At 44.4% G+C, this 19196-nt stretch overlaps 1 protein-coding gene across 1 annotated transcript in view; it reads right to left on the bottom strand.

Moving 5' to 3' along the window:
- CHN2 (chimerin 2) overlaps positions 1-14434 on the bottom strand; it is a 302150-nt gene extending 287716 nt beyond the window's left edge. Inside the window, exon 1 of the mRNA XM_049642938.1 lies at positions 14353-14434. Within this exon, the coding sequence (XP_049498895.1) occupies positions 14353-14401 (49 nt within the window). The 5' untranslated portion in view covers positions 14402-14434. The remainder of the gene's footprint in view (positions 1-14352) is intronic.
- Between the last annotated feature and the right edge of the window lie 4762 nt (positions 14435-19196).

Here is a 19196-nt window from a genome sequence, read left to right as displayed (position 1 = left end):
TTTTTTTTTTTTTTTTTTTTTTGCTTCTTCTAAGTAACAGTTTTATTGAGTATAATTCACATACCCTGCAATTCACCTGTTTAAAAGTATACTGTTTGGTGACTTTGAGTCTATTAACAAACATGTGCAGCCCTTACCACAGACAATTTCATCATCCCCCAAAGAAACCCCAGGCCCATTAGCAATCACTCCAATTTCCCCCCAGGCCACCCTGCCTTAGGAAATTATTTATCTACTTTCTGTCTCTATGATTTGCCTGTTATGGACATTTCATACAGGTGGAATCATACAATATGTGGGCTCTTGTAACTGGCTTCTTTCACATACTGTTTTCAAGGTCTGCTACTGCTGTGGCACGTGCACTATATCACTTTCTAAAATCTTTTCTGTAGCTCTCCCCATTGAGCTCTAGCTTTGCTGCTTATATTCTTTGAGTGGTTCACTATTTACTCCCGAAAAGTAGTTGTGAACTACACATCAGGTTTGAGGAGCGGTCTCGGTTCAGAAAAGTCCATGTGATTTTGCTGGGAGTCTTCTATTGCACCTAAGTGCAAATATTCCACATTACAAGTTTTTACAAGAAACCCTAACTTTCTAAAAGTCATTAAAGGCATGTGGCTAATGTGAACCAGTGATGGGGTCCTCACGGAGCTGATTTACATACAAAAGATAAAGGAGGGGCTACTGCAGCATTCCTATGATGGAGTGCTTGGGATATAGACATATTCATCTACTCAACAATTATTGAGTGCCTCCTGCATGCAAGACACTGTTCCAGGTACTGAAGATTGGCAGTGACCAGAACAGACAGAAACATCTGTCTGGGAAGCATGGGTTTTTGGTGATGTGACAAAATTATTTGAAGAAAGAAGGGAAACCAAGGTAACAGTAAACAGGAAATTCATAGTGGTTACTTTTGGAGGAAGGGAGTGAAAGAAGATGGGGGGGGGGGGAGGCAGGGGGAGGGAAGGGAGAAAAGAGAAGAGTTCCCAGGAAGATGCCAGAGTAGGTGATGTTCCCAGACTGAGTGACTGACTCTCTTACGAGAGTTCTCTTGCTGTGCTTTATAACTTACATGTCTGTTGCAGGGATGTATTTGCATAGATTGAATATTACACCAAATTTAATTTCAAAAAGAGACACTCCTCTCAATCAGAAAGTATAAACAGTGGTGTCTCTTTGAGTGAGAGATTTGTCTGGGCTAATTTAAAATGTTTATGGGAAAGTGGGATGCCTAGTGGAATCCTGCGCCGAATAGAGAGATTCTAAACTGATAGGCTTACACTTCAAGGCTTTGAAAGGCTGGTGAAGAGCAAGGTGATATATTTAGAGGAGATTTTTCAAGTTACAGTAGACAATTATGAACTCTGAGTGATCATCGATCACCCAGAAAAGGAACCAACAGAGCATCTCTACAAGAATGGAACTTCATGAGACCAGAGGTTTTTATGTGTTGTTCCCAAGTTTTCAATGTTCACATTTCTTTCACAGACACTATCCCATTTGATTTTCACAAGTATTATTAGCCCATTTTATGGATGAGAAAATTCAGAGGGGTCCAAATTTAACACAGCCAGTTGGTGCTGGTGTTTGGGCCAGCTCCCCAGCTTTCCAACGCTTGTCACACAACACCATCCTTTTTTTTTTTTAATTTTTTTTTTCAACGTTTTTTTATTTATTTTTGGGACAGAGAGAGACAGAGCATGAACGGGGGAGGGGCAGAGAGAGAGGGAGACACAGAATCGGAAACAGGCTCCAGGCTCCGAGCCATCAGCCCAGAGCCTGACGCGGGGCTCGAACTCAAGGACCGCGAGATCGTGACCTGGCTGAAGTCGGACGCTTAACCGACTGCGCCACCCAGGCGCCCCCCCCCCTTTTTTTTTTTTAATGTTTATTTAGTTTTTGAGAGAGACAGACAGAGTGTGAGTGGGGGAGGGGCAGAGAGCGAGGGAGACACAGAATCTGAAGCAGGCTCCAGGCTCTGAGCTGTCAGCACAGAGCCCAAAGCAGGGCTCAAACCCACGAACCGCGAGATCATGACCTGAGCCAAAGTCGGATATTTAACTGCCTGAGCCACCCAGGCGCTCCCATACACAACACCATTCTTGAAGTCCAGGGTTCAAATGAACCCACACTTATTTATAAAACCTGAGGTTGGATGTTAGAAATAAGTTTCAGAGAGTTACATTTAAAGCAATAAAAAGAAATAGCAGTCCACTCTATCGGGGTGGAAAATGGGTGGAACTCGTTACTATAAGGAGGGACCACAAGCTGAAACTACATATGCTCTCAGAAACATGTCTATATGAATTCCAGAGTGACAGATTTACACTCAGCTATTTGTGAAAAGTAAGATGTCTGCAGGGCATCTTTTCCTTGAAAAGCGGCTGAGCATCTTTACAGAAGATCCTTAGAGCTATCACTGGGGTTAGAACGCGGAACCAAATAAGTACTACGGCAATTATTATATTCTTACAACAAACTGCATTGTCTAATTCCAAATCATGTCTTCCGATTGTGATTGCCTAGGATTTGCTGTGGTTATGTTCCTAATCTTAATCTGATATTATGGCAAGAAAGTTTACAAAGTCCCTGTCAATTGCTTTTTTTTCGCTGAGGAAGATTCATGTTTGGAAAAAAAGAAAAAGGCATGTGGGTTAGTTTGGCTGCTTAAAACAAGCACAGGGCACTCGTGTGGATAAAGTTCAAGCCTTAGGCATATTAACGTCACATAAAAGAAAAAACTTCTGTGCCCTGATCACTGACAGTACCTCAACCTTGGACCTTGATCACCAGGGCGATAAGAGAGAGGACACCTGGCTTGAACTAACCAGGTCCCCAGCCAGAAAGTAATAACTCACAGGACACTTCCTGTGGGAGACAGGATAATGCTCTCTCTGCATATGAAAGTCAGCAAAATAGTGTTATTTACCCACTAAACATGGCTTAACGGTTTCACTGTCTGCAGGGACAAACACTATAAAACAAATGGCTAATTTTTCTGTAATAAAGTGAATTTGAATGAGCAACTTAAATCAACATTAGGCAGCCGAATTATGTGTATTAATATCTACACATCATTAGCATAATCCCAAGTGAATATTTTCATTACTAAAAGTAACGCTAGGCTTGACTTTGCCTTTCCCTTGATATTAACTTATATAATATATATTTGCGTGGAAATAACTTTTTGAAACCTAATCCACTTCTCCTTTCCGTATATACATATACCCACAAACACACACGCACAGACATATATACATGCCTACAGACATATATCACACACTGACGTGTTTTATACACATATACATATTCATGGCAAGGAGCCCCTGGAGAACATGATCACAGGAGAATTTTCTACATACGTTGGGAGAAAAATGTGTCCCTTGTTCTCTCGGCTTCTCTTCCCAACTTCCTAGCACTGCAAGCTTTCTTCGGGAAGAGGGATGCACAGAACTCTAACAAGTAAATATGCGAAGTCTAGAGCTATAGTCCAGCATAGAACAAGGCACAAAATCTGTATCAGTAAGAATCTGATGGTGTTCCACTCTGTTCCTCTCTGTATTATTTCATTTCAAAATCTCTGTACAGACCCAGACAAGGAAGGACATATCTCAAGGCCTGGCACTAAAACAGAACAGGGACCTGAGAATGGGGGCTGACCAGGGCCTCAGGGAAGGGAGGGTACCTTTCTGGCTTAGAGAGTGCACAGGGCTCCAACTATGGGAGCCATGGAGTAGTGAATCAGCAGGTTTTGTGTAGTGGATTCTCACTGGAGCCATCCAGGCCAGTGGCGATCCAAATATGACATGAGCTGTGCATCCAGTTTTAAATAGTCTAGAGCCACATCAAACATGTTTAAATGAACAGGTGAAAGCGATCTTCAAAATACCTTTTTTTTTTTAAACTTCATATCCACAAAATGTTATCATTTCAATGTATACGCCATACAGCAAGGTTGTTCGTGAGACACTTCTTGTCCTGTTTGGTTTCTACTAAGTCTTCAAACTCTGGTGGGTATTGTGCCCTTGCAGCGCATCTCTGGTCACGCCAGCCACATTTCGAGATCTAAACAGCCCGTGGGGCTACCGTATAAGGCAGTGCACGGCTCAGCCTCGAGACTGTGACAGGTCAGTGTGGCAGCCGCACGTTCGAGTATTTGCTACAGAAGATTTACCAGTAAAGCCCTACTCCCTTCTGCCTGGTTCCTTGTTGTCTCAAACACTGATCGCCTGAGTGTATTTCTTAGAAGCAAAATTACTTAAGAAAAATTACTTTATATTGTTAGTATGCAAATATGTGAAATGAATAAAGAATGCCAGGTTTTGTTTCCTTGAAGAACACAGTGTTCAGCCAGTCCCAAGGGTGCAGAGGATAAGATGAAATCCAGGTACCAGGACTCTGATGAGAAAAGAATTGCAGGCAGTGATCAAGTGATTCTTTGATTCACACCGCCCTAAATTTATGATCTGAGTTATGTCAATAAGGACCAAGCCATACATGCCATAGTCCTCTGGCTATCATGTTTGAATCCAATGGCCTTGAACTATTTCTTGACGGTTGTTTGACCCTTTAAACACACCATCTACCTTTCCATTTCCTTGATGCACTTGAAGACGGCAACAGAAGTTCAAGGAGGAGGGCAGCTTCCTTTTCTTAGCAACTGCCATGTTCTTGCATCTTCTTGGCACACGTTTTCTTCCAATTAAATGTGCCGAAAATTCCAAAAGCTAACTTTATTTTCTAAAAACCAGTCCATTTGCTTTGCCCCATATGTGGGCCTTCTGCAGAAGTAAAATACTTCTAGGCAAATGGTTTGCTGATGGCCAACTTGGTAGAAAATCTCCTTTAAATAGCATGGCTTGGATATGCCCCTAGCAATCTCAGTCCACACATTCACAATTTTCCTATTTTCCTTATGATGTTTTGGAAGATTTACAATTATAAGATCCAATCTACTTCTGATCATAGGCGTTTTTTTTTTCCTCGTTGAGGGTGAAATTATAACTCACTGTAGGATTTTTTTTTTTTTTTTTTTTAAGAAACGGAGTTGTCATTAGGGAAACTGCAGACCATTTTTTAAAAAGCTTGCAAGACTAGAAGAGTTTATAAATATTTTAACTACTCTCCCCAACATCATCCTCTGGCTGTCATTCCATTGTTCCCCCTCAAAGTTATGAAAACATTACTTTAAAAGAAAAGCTAATTTGCAAAGTTAGTGAAATATAACCTAAGTAGCACACAGAGCAAATACAGGAATGGGAGACCATTTCCTATCCTTAGCTTGTTAATTTTACATCAGTAATATCCCTGTCTTAGAACCACCTTCTTTCCAGGGCTGCCCAATAGAATCTTCCACAGAACGATGGGAACGTTGTATTTCTGCGTGGTCTAATATGGTAGCCACTAACCACATGTGCTACTGAGCACCTGAAATGTGGCTCATGCAACTGAGGAACTGAATTTACATCAATTTAAATTGAAACAGCTACATGTGGCTAGTGATTACCATATTGGACAGCACAGCTATATATAGTCAGGGCAGACGCTAGGTCGCTTAAGTCTGTGCTTAAGTTGTGCTCAAGGCACAATTGCCTTGAGACTTAAGCCTCATTTAAAATACAAAGCACTGGGGCGCCTGGGGGGGCTCAGTCAGTTAAGCGTCTGACTTCAGCTCAGGTCACAATCTCACGGTCCATGAGTTCGAGCCCCGTGTCAGGCTCTGGGCTGACGGCTCAGAGCCTGGAGCCTGCTTCGGATTCTGTGTCTCCCTCTCTCTCTGCCCCTCCCCAGTCCATGCTCTGTCTCTCTCTGTCCCAAAAATAAATAAACGTTAAAAAAAATTTTTTTTTTAATAAAATAAAATAAAATACAAAGCACTTGGGGCACCTGGGTGCCTCAGTCGGTTAAGCAGCCCGACTTCGGCTCAGGTCACGATCTTGCAGTCCGTGAGTTCGAGCCCCACGTCAGGCTCTGTGCTGACCGCCTGGAGCCTGTTTCGGATTCTGTGTCTCCCTCTCTCTGACCCTCCCCCATTCATGCTCTGTCTCTCTCTGTCTCAAAAATAAATAAATGTTAAAAATTTTTTTTTAATAAATAAAAAATAAAATAAAATACAAAGCACTTTATAACTTCTGTTTTGAAAATATCAAATAATTAAACAGAACAGCCTCAATGAAGCCAACCCCCGGCCCCCCCTAAAAAAAAAAAAAAAAAAACAGTTGTAAGAAAATCTCTTAGGATAATGCTACGCCTTAGGATCAGTCAGCAAGTGGGGATGGAGAATGAATGTTCTGGGAATGTGGGTCCTAGAGGTCAGTTCCAGTTCTAGCTCCACTATCAACCTGCTGAGCAGCCCTGGACAGTTCCCGGAGCTCCTCAGACCCCGATTCTCTTCAGTAATTCTGGAATCTGCTCAACAACCTGCAGGCTCCCTCCTCACTTGAAACCAACAATGCAACGTGAGGTTAAACCAGCTCCGGAGGGGGGAAAAAAAACCAAAATGAAACCAAAAAAAAAAAAAAAGAAAACATTCTCAGGTAGGAAATGTTCCACACCGTCTACCTGAACGCCTTCTGTAATTTCAGTTCCCTTACTTTTTCGCTTAAAAGAAATACGAATCCTTCCCCCTGAAGATGCAGAATCTGGGAGGTTCATGAGGTGACCACAAGACTTGAAAAGCTCACACAAAATGGAATGTTTTTAAAGCTCCAGTGAAGAAATCAACTGGATGCAAAGCAGTACTATTCTTAGTACTTAGTACTTAATTACTCAGTAGTACTATTCTTCCCCTACCCCCGCTCTTTTTTCTTTCATTTGGAAAATTTTCAAACCTTAGAAAGGTGGCAAGAATAGCGCACTGAACACCTATATCCCCTTCACTCTGGGAGACCATTCTTAAGTACAGATATCCTTAAGTCCAATCCCCTAGGTACCTTGGTAACACCTCCCAGTCCCTAACACCAGTGAGAATAAGCTTTGGTCAGGCTAGATGTGGGTCTGGATACCGAGGACAACAGAATGAAGCACAACTGTGTTACTGTATGTTCTCTGTTAACAATGAGCATGCATTTCAGCCTTAAACCTTAATATCAGACACTTTTAAACACACAGAGACAAAAACCAACAGCGTACATTTCAAGAGGAAAAAAAACAGGATCTTTGAAATTAAGTACACTTGGCTCTATCATGGCAACCTTGAACCCCAGCCCTGTGCCCTGTCTGACCGTAACCTCTTTGTTTGCAAAAAGGGGATACTCTGTCTACCTCAGAGAATACTCTGAGGATTGCATGTAAACAGAGTGACACAGGGCAACCATTCAGAATTGTTTGCTTTTATAATTTACTAAGCATTTCCCCCAAACAGTACTTCAGGAATGACAATCCTGTGGGATAAATTCATCAGATAGCATGCTTTCCGGTTTAAAGATCAGAGAACTAAAGCCCCAAGATATTAAGGGTGGGAGAAAAGGAAGGAGGGGCGTTGACATCTACTGAGCAAGTATGATAGCCCCATCTGTGGGAGACAATGCTTCCCTCACCCTATTAATGCTCACATCTATTCCTTGAAACAGGCTGCCACAGCTGTAATTTGCAGAGAGAGGAATTTAAGGCTCAGAGAAGCTAATTTCACCAAAGGTCACATAGCTAGCTAGTTGTAGGGCTTGGTTAACTACCTGGCTTAAGTGACTACATTAAGGGTTTAGGAACTTAGGTTAAGGGCTCAAGGGTCCTGGTTAATGGTTTAAGGGTGTTGGTTAAGGGCTTAAAGCCTCTGACCAAGGGTTTAAGAGCCTTAGTTAAGGGTTTAGGTATCCTGGCCAAGGGTTTAAATGGCTTGGTTAAAGGTCTCAGTGTCCAGGGGCACCTCGGTGGCTCAGTTAAGCGTCTGACTCTTGATTTCGGCTCAGACCATGATCTCATGGCTCATGAGTTCCAGCCCCACATCGGGCTCTGGGCTGACAGTGTGGAGCCTGCTTGGGATTCTCTCTCTCCCTCTCTGTCCCTGACCCTCTGCTGATGGCTCACTTGCATTCTCTCTCTCTCTCAAAACACATAAACTTTTTATAAAAAAAGTTTCAGTGTCCAGATCTTCTGAGTTTAAGGCTCTTCCTGCAACATCTAATGAAGATGCATTTCAGAATGTGAAAATTCTTGCCAGCTCAAGGAAGCAGACTGTTTATCCAGATCTAGGGGATTCCGCCAGGCAAGCAGCATCTAGCCTCTCCTCCTGAAAAACTGTTCTCTCCAGCAGGCCCACCAAGGCAAGGAGTGATTGTACAATGTGTAGACAATGTCTCAACTCCAGAAATCTCATCAATGTAACCTCTGACCTGAAGGGATTACATTTTAAATAAGGCTATTCACAGAACACCTTTATTAGAGAATGTCCACGGGAACGCAGACATTGGATGATTTAAAATAACACTTTATCGAGCTGAGGTTGGGTGACTTTGACAGGCCAAACTATTGAAGCAAGGCAAGGCTGTAATTAGACCATACTGTAAAGACCATATTCAAAGTTCGGCCCCCACAAAGGTGTTCGATTAATAACAAATGAGGGGGAAAGCAGGCTGTTCACCCAAGCAGCTGGTGAATGACCCTCCGTGGGTACAGAGCTGAAAAGTTTTATCACGACTTGGCAATGAACACAGGCCAGGTCTTCAAGCTCAGATCCCAGCAAACAGACACATGGGTCCTGTGTCAGAGCAGACTGCCTATGGGACCGGCACATTCCTAACTGGATTTTCCTCTAGCCATGAAGACTTTAAATACACCTCTGCTTTTGCTAGTAATTTTGAGACACAGGAATGTGTACTCTTACACCAATCGGCCTGCACCAGACAGACAGACGTCCGTCTTGACTGCCCGACCAGAATCCACGTGAGAAACAGAATACCAGCTTCCAACCTCACGGAGCAAATGGAAGAAGCAGCAGGAAGGTACTGGGAGGATTTGGAAACCATTAACAGTAGAGCTGACCAAGGGCAGGATTTATGAAAAAAAAAATTCTGAATAGAAAACTGACCAACACAACACCAGGTAAGAAAAGGAAAAAGAAGAGAGCAAGGAAGCAAGGAAGGAAGGAAGGAAGGAAGCCATTCATTGTGAAAATTAAATGACGTACTTCAGGAGCCATGAAATGTGACAACATTCATAAAACATACATGATTGGTGGGTGATAGATGGGTGTTATTAATCATACGTCTATCCCTGGGTCCCTTCCTCTTTCCCCAATTCTAACGATCTTGGCAAGAATCTTGATCTTCTGGCAAAAAACTCTTTTCCATAACTCACCCATGTGACACTACTCATGTACAGATTGTCCAAACCTAACGTCCGGTTATTTTGACCATTGTGCAAAAGCAGGAGACCCCGCAGAGCAGCAGACGGCCCTCAGCGGGACTGACACCCGGGCCAAGCCCCGGGGCGCAGCTCAGAGAACACACTGTCCACTTAAATCCCTCACGGGCTGGCCTCAGAAAATACCTGGGGTTTGCATCTCCCAAAAGTTGAGCGAATGGCAGGGTCTTTCAAAACACTTCGTCGGGTTTGTGGGAATAGGGGGGATCTGGTGTGGGCCCTTGTCAAACCCAGCAAACATGCGGTCACGCTTAAGAAAGTCTTTCCTTTCAGATTCTCTATCACTGGGTTTGTCCGGATCACCACAAAGGGACAGTGAAAAAATCTGACAAGTTAAAATGAGGTGTGGGAAGGTCGCCAGAAAAATAGCAAAGAACAATACTCCCCATGGAAGCGAATGATTTCTTTCAGGACATTAGTTTTAGCTTTGTGATTTTTTATTTGCAATTTTTTTTTGGGGGGGGGATTTAAAATAACAAAAATCAGCAAATCTTCCTGACCCGCTAGGTAATGGTGAAATTAAATTACCAGCAGATCTCACTAAAGCAATGGTAAGGACATTTCTTTTGCACAAAATAGGATATTTCTGAATCATTCAGGGATCCAAAAGAGGGCTTGTTTCAACAAAGATACCCTGTTTTGTAGCAGTGGATCCATGGAGTTTGTAATCACACGGATATGTCTTAGCAGCATTATTATAGTTCAGCTTTACCTTCTGCATCTGGGGATATGAAAGATTTGTATATGTCACTGGTTCGGACCCTCCAATAATGAGTAATGAAAATTCCTATTTATCATTTCTAGGATCAAGCCAGTGTGACAGCAGAAAATAACATTATTTATTTGGCCCACATTACTATTGTACAAAATCTGGAGGAATAAATCCTTCAATCCATTCAGGAATGCTCTTTTCCCAATTAAGGTTTCAATGATGCTGCACATAAATACTGCCTTTTACCTTTTCCCATCTGCATTTTAATTTCAGAAGTCTGGGTTGATTTCATTTCTATAATACAGTGTCTTTATGTTCTCAAAATCTTAACAACTTCATATCCCAGGGGTCCCTTTAATATTTAATTTTTACCTTGTTCAGTTACTGGAAAACATCTCAGAGCTTCTTTATTTATTACTTTATGTCAGTTTTTTTTTTTAACTCTGTGAAATTACCATTTGGCAATCAAATCACTAAAAATGCAAAAAGTTCTTATTTCAATTATAAAAGCAAATATAACCCGTGATTATTAAGAAAACTGTTTTGCAAATTAACCATTGTTTATTTCAGAATATAATCAAGTACCACAGGCTAGAGTAAAAGCATAGGGATAGTGGCTTTTTTTTCCATTTAAAATAATAAAGGTAATCAAACCATCCTGGCAATCTAGGTGATTGTGAAATTTAATTACTAGCAGTTATCATTAAAACAAAGGCAAAGCAATTTCTTCTACACATAATTGAATATTCCAGAAGAAAATTTCTGAACAGTTCTTGGAAAATGTGTTTAAAAATTAATTTTAACCTGATTATTTCATTTGTTGTGTCTCAGCTGATAACGGAGGATAAATGGCACACTCGGGTGTTGGGGTTCAACACCAGCAAGTGAGAACGTATTCTCAGGAAAATCAGATAACTTTGAACTTACTACTGAGTAAGTTATTAGCTCTTTACTCCCTGTGCAAACACAACCAAGCCTAAATCTTCCACATCTATTCCTCCAAGAGAGGTTTAACCCCTATTATTCGAGTTCACCTCTCCATATGCTATTCACTACAAAATCGACAGTTCCTTTTTTACTGCTCAGTTGCCCAAACGCGTCCTAAGGCTTCCAGAGCTGTTCCATCAAACCCACTGCTACTTGAACAGAAAGAAAACCCCCCACATCAGCAGCAAGAGTAAGTGCCATAGCACCTCCATGCAGGATGCTGCTTATGGGTCTTAAGCTGAACTGTCGGGAGAAGAGACACCACCTCGAAAATGGATCACTAGCCCTAAGAAAGGAAGCTAAAAATTAGGCCATGGACTTCCCCATCTCCAGGACTTTGTCTAAGCTCTTCCCTCTTCCTGAAATGCCTTTCCCCCTCCGTGCCCTCTGGAAAAATCCCACACACCCTTTGAGCCTCAACTCAGAGGTCACCCCCACTGACTCCTGCAGACTGAAGGAATCACTCTCTTCCTTGTACTCTCCTCCACATAATTCATTTTATCCAACTGGAATACAGATCACTATGTATTGTCCATCTCTGCCTCTGGACGGTGAGGGAAAGGACCTTGATTCATTTTTCTATTCCAAACACTTGGGACGGTGCCCGAAACCTAAGATACACTTAATAAATGCTTATTTAATGGGCCTCGAACCACAAGATCAAATTTAACATGCAATGTAAGAGGCAAGTTTTACGTGTGTTGGACTTACTTCTGCCCCTAAAGTCTGAGCCATGAAGTGCCTTCTATTTCATGCCTCAAAGGAGCAAAATGTATTCACCCCAAACACTTACTAAGTACCACACTCTGTGCTCAATGCCATACACACATTATCTCATTTAATCCACACAGCATTCCTATATGTAGGTCCCGTTATTAGCATTAGCCTTACTTACAGACGAGGAAATTGAGGCTTGGAGAGGTTGAGTAACTCACCTCAAATTACCCAGCTGGGCAGTGGTGTAGCCAGAACTCAAGAACAATAATCCCAGAACTTCAGCACTAGAGGGAATCCTAAAATGGCCTTCCTCACTTAGTCTCCTTGCGGCTGAGGCTTATAATGTACTTCCTGGCACCTAGTAGGCCCTCTGCGAAAATTAATACAGGGATAGAGTGCCCTATTTTCTCAGACTCTGGCCTTCGCCTGGGAGAACACAGCTGCCACCACAAACAGGCTCTATTCTTTAACTCCCAACACTTCTCACAGGTGTGAATTGCTTGCACCATCTGAATTATTCACGAGCCACATGATGATTAAGTGTGCTTAAAAAGAGAACTCGGGCTTCTGGTATTTTTCAAGACAAAGTGTCTAACTGGTGTACTAAGCCATCGAAGCTCATGGGCCTGGTTGATCCACATCAAAGAATATATCCATGCTCACTTTTTGAATTTCGGTGTCCACCGAATTTCCCAGTTCCCATTGGGATTTTAAAAAGTGATGACCAAAGCAGGAAGGAGAACCATCAGAGGCATCTCCATCCAATCTGCAAGGCGATTACCACCACCTAGAGCTGCTCCTGTGTGACTTCAAACCCACGTGTCCTTCTTAAGGCTGAGTTCAGTTTCTTCATCAGGTTTCTTCAGCTACACCAACAGCTGAATTTCCAGGTGCCACACATCTGTAACTTATGCCATCAGTAAATCGTGCGATAATACTGCCTCCTTGTCTCTTCTTCTTCTTTCCCCTTGCCTCCTCTCTCCCCCACCCGTTCCTTTCCTAGTGGATGGGTTTCTGAGAGGAATAACCATATGCTTGCTAATCGTAAGCCAACATCACTGTATTTTAAATTCAATGTTAGTCAACCAAAATGAATTGAAAAGCAGCAGCAGTGGTTTGGGGGTACTAAAAATACGCCGTAGCATTTGCTGAGTTCTCAGAATTAAAACCACAGGCGGTCAACTTGTTGCTGCTCTTAATAAGATATGACTGTTCTGCCCCATTGGCTGCTACTACCAGAAACTTGAACTATATCATATGCCTAACAACACTGTGCTTTTCATTAGTTGGCAGTGATGAAGAAAGGAAGTGCCATTTCCCTGGAACTAAACCTGCCAAAAAAGATAACAGATGGCTTTCAAGGGATCACCTTGTGCCACATCACAATCGCACCGTAGTCAAACTCACCTTGCGTTTATGGTTAAATTAGTTACACACCCATAGATATGGTTAATTTATGACCGGCTTGCTGTTCAATGGCCCCACCGAGGTGTTGCTTCCTCTGAGTTTAATTTTTAAGTAATGTAACAAAAGACACACAATAGGAATTAATACGATATTAACATACTGAATATTTTCCTTAGCATTTCCAGACCTTCTGGACCCCTCAATACTGCACGCTACACTGAAGGTCTTATCAGCTATGCCTTTGGGGTTTGTCATTAAAGTTTTCAATGACCAGAGAGGTAGAAGAATGCTACCTAATGCATCATTCTGATTAGAAATCTGTCATACACAGAAACCAGAGGATCTGTTTCTGTTGATTCTTATTCTTTCAGATTCATTAGCAGTTTTTTTTTTTCTCTTCAATTAGACCTGCTGATCAACCATAAAAAAAGCTGAAAGGAGCCCTCCCTTTACTCAGCCACACCTGAAAACAAAATGTATGCCTGGAAAGTGAAATTACAGAGAGTATCATAAGAAAATGTTCAAGAGGCCACATAGGAAAATCAGACACACACGCACGCACACACACTTGTAAACCGGCAAATTGGCAGAGGTTGGGCTCGACCTCCCTTCCTCTAACTCGCTTCAATCAGGACCAGAAAGACAGAATCCCTTCATTACTTCTATCTCAAACCATGCCCCAAGCTTGTGTCTCCACGGAGCTAATTTCTGAAACAAACAAAGAAAATCAAGTCTGCGAGGAGCGAGGGTTTTCTCTCTCAGCCTGGGGTTTGGGCAACCAGCCTGGCGGGCGCCGCGCCGCTGGCGAGCCGGGGCGCCCAGCGTCACCCAAACCTCCCGCGCCCCGCTAGCCCAGATTCCAGCTGCGCCAGAAAGTGCGAGCCTGCCCTGCTCGTCTCGCTTCTCGCCTGCTGCTCCCCAAGTCCCCAGAAGGCTCCCTTTCGCACACTAAGGGCGCCACCGCTCTCCCACCTCTGCGCTGTCAGATGTCAGGCGCAGAGGTGCTGTGGACGCCCGCGGTGCCGGCAAACCAAACAAGTGCCACACCGGACGCCTGCCCTCACTCCGAGAGAGGGGGCAGGACGGCCACAGGTAGGCTCTACCCCTCCCAGGGCGGGGGGCGAGAGACCCAGCGCGGCAGCCGCGTCCGACGGGCTGAAACTCACCCGAGGACACCGAGGAGCCGGACAGGCTGGAGTTGCTGGACGCTGCCATCTCCGCGCGCCCCGCGCGTCGCTGCTGGCTCAGCCCCGGTGCGGACGCCGCCGCCGCTGCCCTCGCCCGGCCGCTCGCAGCCTTCGCGGCCCCCAGCCCATGGCAAAGTCCTGGGGACGCGCAGAAAGCACCAGCCTCCGGACTCTGCCTGCACTTCCTGCTCCACCAGATGACGCGCTGCTGCCGCCGCTATTTATTTGTGGTTTCCGTCCCTCTCGGCGCCTTTGCACGCTCTTCTCTGGGTGTCGGTGGGTAGATAGGAGCGGAGGGAGATCCGAGGGGCGGCCCGAGCGGACTAATCGCGCCTCCAGCGGAGCCCCAGCCGCGGTCCGCGCACGCTCGCGCGCTGCTGGGACCACCGCGCCCCGGCGGCCGGGGGGCGCCCTGCCAGCTCCTGCGCCCTCCCCTGGGATCCCGCCTCCCCGGCGGCCCTTCGAGCAGCCCGGGCAAAGGCGGCAGGAGCCAGACAGACAGAGCGACCTCCCCCTTCTCCCTCCGCCCCAACTCCGCTCGCGCGCACACAAAGGAAGGAGAGGAGACGCGGGAGCTCCGTGGCTGGTTCAGCTGCCGCGGGCTTGACAGCTCTTGCGACTGGGGCTGGAGGAGGAGGCTGAGGACTGCAGGGCGGGGGCGTTGGACCGGGGCGCGGGACCCCAAGGTGCTGGGGAGGCCACCGGGGGGCGCGGAGCTAGCGCGGCTGCGATGCGCCGCGCTGGCTCCACGGTTTGGAGGCAACCGGGAGTGGGGAGAAGGTGGTGGGGCTCGCTGTCCGTGGCCAGGCTAGGGAGCGGCGAAGCCAGCCGGGGCGGGGGATACGGAGGGCGAGGGCGAGGTCACTAAGGACACGGATGCTAGGTAAAAAGGGGCCTGGGATGCCAGAGCGGCTGTGGAGCGCTCCTTCCACCCCGCTCCAAATTGTCCTTTGTTACTCCGGAGCTGATGATGGTCCCTGCCCTGCAAGGAGGTGTGTTTCCTAGAACACCCTCAAAACACCTAGGAAGCCCAAGCCAGGTGCACTTAAGTACCCCAGCCACGGACAGTGACTAACGGGTCCGTTGGGCTTTTGAGGTTGCCCTTCAAAGAGATAGGTTCCAAATATGTCATCAGGCCCACACAAAGCCGGGTGTCAAGAGAGAGAGGTTCTCTGACTTTGTCTGGTGAAGGATCCTCACAAAAGACTTGGAAGCAGGTCTGCCTGTGCCCTTTCAGGATAAGGAATTGCTTAGGTGTGGGAGAGAAAGAGATGTGAGCCCAAGGTGTGTACCTTCCCCCTGTATTTAAGCCTAAATTAATTTCACCAGGGGGAAATATACAGATTTTTTTTTAAGTCTGTTTCACGCTCCCAGCAGGGTAATCGGTTCTTTCAATCCTGAAGCAACAGAAAACTGTGAAATTTGAGCAGAAATTGTTAGATCAAAGGAAAAAGCAAACACTAAAGGAATGAAAAGTACTCTCATTATGTAGCAAAGAAAGTGGAAAGTGTTCGCATTGGGGTAGTTCAATTTTTAAAAACATGGTTAAAAGGACATAGTCAATTTAAAAATTATCAGGAGTGACACAGGAACAGCAGACAGTCCTAGGGGGTCCACATCAACCGTGCACCCCATGTACCGTGAATGATAAATGTTGAATAATCATAATATGCACTCATGTCACATTTTCTAGTTGATTTAAACTTTTTTTTTTTTTTCCATTCCCTTCAGGATGCCATCCCAGTATGTCTTCCCAATAAGGCTTTTTTTTTTTTTTTAATGCAGTTTTCTGAGCCCTCCTCAGCCACATGGAGTCTTCCTGACCCTCATCTACATGGAATTTAGAACATCCCTGCCTGTTCTAAGGAGACCCAAGCAGCCTAACCGAGAGTCCTTCAGGGTATATGGTCCATCACAACCTTAACCTCTCCATCAGAACCGACTTCCTGTTTTCCCAAAGTTCTTCTGATCAAAGGCACCTCTAGTTGTTTAACTAGTAATCGGTGGATCCCTCCAGATCTTTAGATGGCGGGTGGACTGACCTGGCCGTGTCACCTAGTAGGGTTGACAGTCTGTCAGTTTGAAGAAGGAAGACAGCACATGATTTCATACTATGGCTCCACCATTTATTAGTTACGTGACCTGGAGTAAATTACCTGCACTCACTGAGTCTCAGTTCCTACACCGGCAGCCCGAATCCTGATAATATAGGGTGTTCGGAGGATTCAATGACATGATAGGTGTGAAGCCACAGTGTACCCGGCATACAGTTTGCGCCCTGTAAGTGACTTTAAATTGTGCATTTGAAAGGTCAGATCTATGATCTGGACAACTTCTGCTTTCTCCATTGCGTCTGGAGATAACTGATCAGCCGTGACGTGCTCTGTCAGGGAAATGTCTAATAGTTAGCCCAGGGTTTGTGTCTTGCTTGTCCCAAATTGAGCAATACACAACAGGTGTCATCATTCATCTCTGAAGTCTCACAAAAGGATGTTAAGTTCTATTTCTGTAGTTGGATGATAACATTTACCTTCACAGAACTTTGCAGTCCTTAGTTAGGGAAAGTAAAGCATGGCCCTGTGAAATAGATTACTTCTATTATCTCAAATTGACAGATGAAAGGGGAAAAAGGGCACTTGCTGGGAAGGCACCAAGCCAAGGCCACCCTGTGCTGTACACAAGCAGAATAAAACACAGACTAACTTTTTTCCACGGGGTTCAGAGGCCAGAAGAAGGATGCAAGGCCCACAAACGTGTTTACCGAATAAAAACAGGATGACTGGGGAAACCTAGCTTGTTGGTCTGAGACAGACCGTGACTCCAAGGCCTATTATTCTGAAGAACAAATGGAAAGCTCCAGGTTCAGAATGAAAATCTGAAAGTTGATCAATAATTTAGATTGTTAAAGCCACAACAAATGGAGAAAAACTCAGCAGGCAGGATTGCTCACTATCACTTTTCTTAGATTCAGAGGGCCTAAAGGCTGGCTGTTCCTTGAAAAAAAAAAAAAAAAAAAAATGTTTACAATATCAGTAAGTTAGGAGCAGGTGGCTGAAATAAGATGCTAACCCTGCCTCATGAAGTAGGCTCAGGAACCTATTGTGGACCTTCCAATGCGTTTCTCCAAATGAAACAATAAGGATATTAGTTCACACATTTTATTCATTCATTCATTCATTCATTCGTGGGCATTCATTCTAGCTAATGCCAATTTGTCAGTGGAAAAAGGAATATTGGTGCTGCAAAAATCTTAGGTCTGTTTGAAAAGCAGGATTTTTTAAAGATATGTCTACCTTCTTCAGCTATTAAAAGACTCATGGAACGAAAGAAATTTTGTTTATAATTTGGTCTATCGAGGATTAACAATGACCGTTTTGTTAGCATGAAAGCTAATTTAGCATTGAAAGCCTTCCCATCTTCCCTCTCCAAACGTATGTCCTGTTCTTCCCTTCATATATGTAACCCCTTCTCACTGTGCCCAGTACCACCCAGGTCTGGCAGCACTAACATTTTCCGGCGCTCTCCCTGCTGAGCATCTTATGTACTGTTGAAGGTGTAGTAGAAATCACCATCTTGGAGAATCTTCCCTGATCCCTAAGCCAGAATCCAGCTTTTCTTCTATTGAATTCCTCTAGTCTTCCCCCTGTACCTCTCACTTGCCAGACGCTCTGGTTTGTTTTGATAGTAATTTTGGAACATATTTTATCTCCCTACTCCATTAACAGCCTGGGGGGTGGGGGCAGGATCCCTATCTGGCCAGCCTTTGTATTCCCTATGAGGCTTTCTTTACACACAGTAGGTGCTCAGGAGATATTTGTGGAATAAGGGAGTAAACTAAGGAAGTAAGAAATCCAGGAAAGGTTCTCGTGTTCAGCAATGACTTTTCACATCAGTAGCTCTGACCACCAGGCAACAAGATGACAGGCAACACATCTGGAGCACAAAAAGAAGTCGACGGGCATGCAATGACACTGTTTTGCTGTGAACAAGAAAAACTGAAATGGTGAGAATATAAGAGTAAAATTTTGATGGAGCAAATATTTGTTTAAAATTTTTTCTTTTAGTGCATTTATTTATTTTTGATAGAGACAGAGCACAAGTGGGGGAGGGGCAGAGAGAGAAGGAGACACAGAATCCGAAGCAGGCTCCAGGCTCCGAGCTGTCAGCACAGAGCCAGACACGGGGCTGGAACCCACAAACCGCGAGATCGTCACCTGAGCCAAAGTCGGACGCTTAACTGACTGAGCCACCCAGGTGCCCCAATGGAGCAAATATTTATAATCCCCACCCCCAGTCACCGGCTGTTTCAACTGGTATAATTTATTGTTTACAGAGTAGCTCTTATGTTGTTGTAATTTGTTTATTTTTGCTCTGCTCTCCTTTGAAGTTTAAAAGCAGACAAGAAAACACCACAGGGTGAATGTGGCCGTTGTGGTTGGAGATGGGCTCCCATGATTCAGGCACTCTGGGGTGTTTCTTTGTGAAGGTCATTCCCTTCCTCTGTGCTAAGCACAGAATGAAATACTCCTCACTTTCAAGATTAATCCAGTGGCCGGCATTCCAGGAAGAATAGTGGGGCTATTTGTCAACTAGCTTTAAATATTTTATGGCGAATACTCTACTGTACCCTGGAAATTGGTCTTTTCGCTATCAGTTTCCCAACATCGATATACTCTTTGTTGTAGTGAGAAATATTTCCCTTTGTAGTTTAAGCTGTGTTTCTACCACAAAGATTCCTAGTCCTGTTAAAGGGAAACACTGGCTCTTCGGGGGTAACATCGGGCGTAACTAAAGGCAAAAGCTGAGAAACCTTCCCTATTCTC

This window comes from Panthera uncia, chromosome A2, assembly GCF_023721935.1.
Source record: "Panthera uncia isolate 11264 chromosome A2, Puncia_PCG_1.0, whole genome shotgun sequence".
Taxonomy (NCBI): Eukaryota; Metazoa; Chordata; class Mammalia; order Carnivora; family Felidae; genus Panthera; species Panthera uncia.
This window is presented reverse-complemented; position numbering and strand designations above follow the sequence as displayed.